The sequence below is a fragment of the Tursiops truncatus genome, chromosome 11 (assembly GCF_011762595.2).
Source record: "Tursiops truncatus isolate mTurTru1 chromosome 11, mTurTru1.mat.Y, whole genome shotgun sequence".
NCBI classification, from domain to species: domain Eukaryota; kingdom Metazoa; phylum Chordata; class Mammalia; order Artiodactyla; family Delphinidae; genus Tursiops; species Tursiops truncatus.
The window spans coordinates 7,413,436-7,417,631 of record NC_047044.1 but is presented as its reverse complement, the minus strand read 5'-3'; the positions used below and the strand labels follow the sequence as shown (position 1 = coordinate 7,417,631).

Sequence of the window (4,196 nt, the reverse complement as noted above, 5' to 3'; positions counted from 1 at the left end):
CCGGTATTTATTTCCGCAAGTGTTTTTATGCAGCTTTGTCCTCTTCCCTGTAGGTTCCTCACACGGGAGCTCCGCCCAAGGCGCTCGCAGGACTCGGCGCCTCTCGGGAGGCCCAGCCTTCACTGTGTTGCGGTTCTATTCAGGCCACGCCCCCTGCCCGAAGGCTTTAAGTACGCCGTGTGCACGTCATTTTCAAGCGACCTCATCTTTGTCAGTGCACAAAATGGCGCCTTACAACCTGCTGGTGACCCGGCTGCAGGTGAGAGCGAACTGAGGGCCCTCTGGGTTCACGGGGGCGGGGTGCCTTCTCCTGTGCTTGCGGCTGTGGGCGAGGCAAGGCGAGGCGGGCCCGACCTCCGCCCGGCTTTTCGTGTACCTGTCCCTGCCTTGGGCCCTTCGCCCGAGGTCAAGGCGTCCCCGGCTCAGCTCTCCCAGCCTTGTCTCCGCCTCGCGGGAAGCGTGGGTCTCAGAAGCGGCGGCCAGGTGAAGAGTGGAGGCACCTCTTTTGAGGGCCGCACTTTCTCCCCTGTAGGGTTTTCTTTTTCTTTTTCTTTTTCTTTTGCTGTTCCTCAAGGTCAGGACAAGGTGACTGGGGGGCGCGGTGGTTGTTGAGCCCGCTAGGTCCAGATCCCGAAGGCCTCACTTCTCATCTCTCAGCAGCAGACCCTTGCTAGCCAGGTGCATCCGTGGTTGCCAGACCTGAAGTTTGGAGGAAAAAAACTATTACCTATTCCATCTTGTGGGGATCCTGCGGAACATATAGCCGGGAGTTAGAGGGGGCCTTCCGTGCCCAGGCGTAGTAATTAGTAACGATAACTGTAGTCTCTCACCTTTGCACAAGATTGCAAGACTTAATTCCTCGTCATGTCATTTGGTTCATAAATCATTTGGTGAGATGACTATTCTCATTTGATAGATGATGAAACTGCTAGAAAGTAGGTAAAAGTTCCTGCTCTCTGAGTGTTACCCAAGTGCTGTGGCCTGAGCATCTGCCCTACTACCCCTCTGTTCTCTGTTCTTGTTCATGTCAGCCTGCCCTCAGAACTTTCTGAGCCCGAGTGTGATCCTGGAGCTGACATTTGTGTTCGTGAGAGTACCAGAACGGAGTATTTTGAGCTCATAATTAGTTGCTTTTCAGTTACTAGATGGGAGGGTAAAAGAGACTCAACAATTTGACCTTGACTGTCCTGTTATGAACCAGCTAGAAAATTGACTGTGACTGCCAGATGTTTTTTCACTCCTAACTTGACAATCCTAGGAAGGTGTTATACTCAGATTCAATGTCAGGCATGTATTTCATTAATAAAAATAAAGTGAGCAAGCATTTATAGATATTCTCTGACAGCCTTTTACATTTAACTTTGTGGTTCTACTTTGGATCAAGTAGCACAACTCTGATTACAGAACTGAAAAAGAAGTTTTTGTACTGTACTCTCAAACAGTATTGTGTTACCAGAAGTTTTTTTTTTTTAAGTCACATTGTTTAAATTTAAACCATATGGTTTAAAGCGAAATCATCATTTATTTTATGATCTCTAAATTCTGCGCAAAAAAAGGGATTTGCTAATTATCTCTTTAGATCTTTTGATTCTCCAGGTTAACAAAGTGGAAATAGTGTTTCTTTCTGATCCTCCTGACCCATGATGTAGTGAAGTTAGGAGAGATTATTTGATAAGATAAATTATTACAGATTTATTGAACTTGGAAGAGAGGACTGATATCACAAAGGATCTTGGAATGCATGAGTGTTAGACCTGTGTAGGAGGAGGTCTGGATTATAGTTCATATTCTACCCAGTGCAAGTGACCTTGAACTTGAGAACTGAATCCCAGTTTCCTCATCTGTCAGTTGGGGATTATGTTCATTGACAAACATTTATTGAGTTTTTGGTGGTCAGCTTCCATTCATATTGTTATGATGATTGTTATAAAGTGATGAGAAAGTAGAATATATTTGTTTATGATCATCATGTTGTCCAATTTCCTCTTTTACAGATAGACAATCCAAGACCTTGAGAACCTGAGTCTCCTTATTTGTTCATTTAGCTAAGATGAATGAACAGCATTATACCACACTGTCTCCTAATAGCCAGGCTGTCTTAAGTAACGGCCAGCTACCACTATGCTCTGAAAACCTTGTAAATTTACCTCTTTTGTGTTTAGCTACATTTGAGAAGTGATGGTACTACTTTAGTTGTTGTGTCTACAGAACCTGGTCTATGCATTCAATTTATTACTACCTTATTCACCACATATTTACTGAGTATCCACTGCTTCCTCTGGATACAGTGAAGCAAAAAAAGCAGACAATTTTTGTTCTCGTGAAACGTCAGTATATTCTAATGTATTCTACTGCAGAGGACCTTGGAGATCTTTCTCAGCTAAAGTATTTTGGGCAGAAGACCAAAGGTCTTGGTGGGACCTTGGCTGGACCAAAGGTGAAGGTAGATGATAGAATGATGGCAATTACTACTACCACTAAGAGTAGCTAACATTTACCTTAGTGTGCCGGTAGTCTCACATGATCCTGTGAGATATGGCAGATTTATTAGCCCTGTCTTATAGATGAAGAAACAGGATTAGAGCAGAAGCATAGTGTAATGGCTAAGAGCATGGATTCTGGCATCACACGATCTTATTTGAATGGTGACTAATACTCACTTGCTGTGACTTTGGGCAAGTTACTTCACCTCTCTATGCCTGTTTCTTCACCTGTAAGACACGGATAATAGTATATCTGACTTATCTAATAATCATAGTTGCAAAGTATTGAGAACCCTGCTGGCATCTAGTAAGTGCTATATAATTGTTTGTTAATTAAATTAAAGTAGACTTGTCTAGGGCCTTATCACTAGTTGTGAGTGGATGTGATTTGAATCTGCTCCTTTCTGACTCCCAAGGCTGAGGTCCCAGCACCTGCACTATAGTACTGCTTCCCTTTGGCATCAAGACTCAGCCTGTCAACCAGGGTACCATTAATGGTCCATAACCAGAAAACAGTGCTCTTTAAAGTGTTCTATTGTTTGATAGTACCTGCTACCAGGTAGGAAGATAGAAACAGAGTGAAGAAAATGGAGGTGAAATTTTTGAAAAGCCACATTTACTCTCTGGTTTTTTAAATTTTGTGTAAATGACCACGGATGGTAAATAAAAATGGTTGGGCACTTCCAGATACATTTTAGATTTTGGTTTTGCCTTGAGATACTGGGATGCTGAGTTCTCATCCTGTGACCTTGGGGAAGTCACGTAACCTCTTGCATGTAAATCTGAAACAGCAGTTAACTACAAAGAAGTCTGACAAATTTGCAGAAGTTATAAGTGCCTGTATAAAGTGCCATGTTTAAAAAAAAATCTTGCTTTGAATTGGGAAACAGGTCATCCCTATTCACTGTGGTACCTTCTCAGGTGTCCTATAGTCAGCTGTTGATTTGAACTGAATGAATGAATGAATGATTGAATGGATGAGTAAACAAACTTCCAATCTTAAATTTGGGCAGAGGAAGAGGGGAGCACACCATTGCCTTTTTAAAAAATTAATTAATTTATTTTCGGCTGCGGTGGGTCTTTGTTGCTGCGCGCAGGCTTTCTCTAGTTGCGGTGAACGGGGGCTGCTTTTCTTTGTGGTGCGCGGGCTTCTCATTGCGGTGGCTTCTCTTGTTGCGGAGCTCTAGGCACACGGGCTTAGTAATTGTGGTGCACGGGTTCTAGAGCGCAGGCTCAGTAGTTGTGGCGCACGGGCTTAGTTGGTCTGCGGCATGTGGGATCTTCCCGGACCAGGGATCGAACCCGTGTCCCTGCATTGGCAGGCGGATTCTTTTTTTTTTTTTTGCGGTACTTGAGCCTCTCACTGTTGTGGCCTCTCCTGTTGTGGAGCACAGGCTCCAGACGCGCAGGCTTAGCGGCCATGGCTCATGGGCCCAGCCGCTCCGCGGCATGTGGGATCTTCCCGGACCAAGGCACGAACCCATGTCCCCTGCATCGGCAGGCGGACTCTCAACCACTGCACCACCAGGGAAGCCCCCACCATTGCCTTTTGAACCAACTGTTCCTAAAATGTTTATTGAAAGCTTGCTATGTGCCTAGCACTGTTCTACACACTGAGAGTGTAATAATGAACAGGAGTAGTGGAGCTTGTAGTGTAGTTCTGGGGAGACAAAATAAACAAGTAGACAAGAAAATTGTAGTTATGAAGTGGGA

At 44.5% G+C, this 4,196-nt stretch overlaps 1 protein-coding gene across 1 annotated transcript in view; it reads left to right on the top strand.

Moving 5' to 3' along the window:
- The first annotated feature begins 53 nt into the window (after positions 1-53).
- Positions 54-4,196, top strand: part of ACO2 (aconitase 2) — a 51,915-nt gene continuing 47,772 nt past the window's right edge. Inside the window, exon 1 of the mRNA XM_033865943.2 lies at positions 54-259. Coding sequence (XP_033721834.1) covers positions 224-259 — 36 coding nt within the window. The 5' untranslated portion in view covers positions 54-223. The remainder of the gene's footprint in view (positions 260-4,196) is intronic.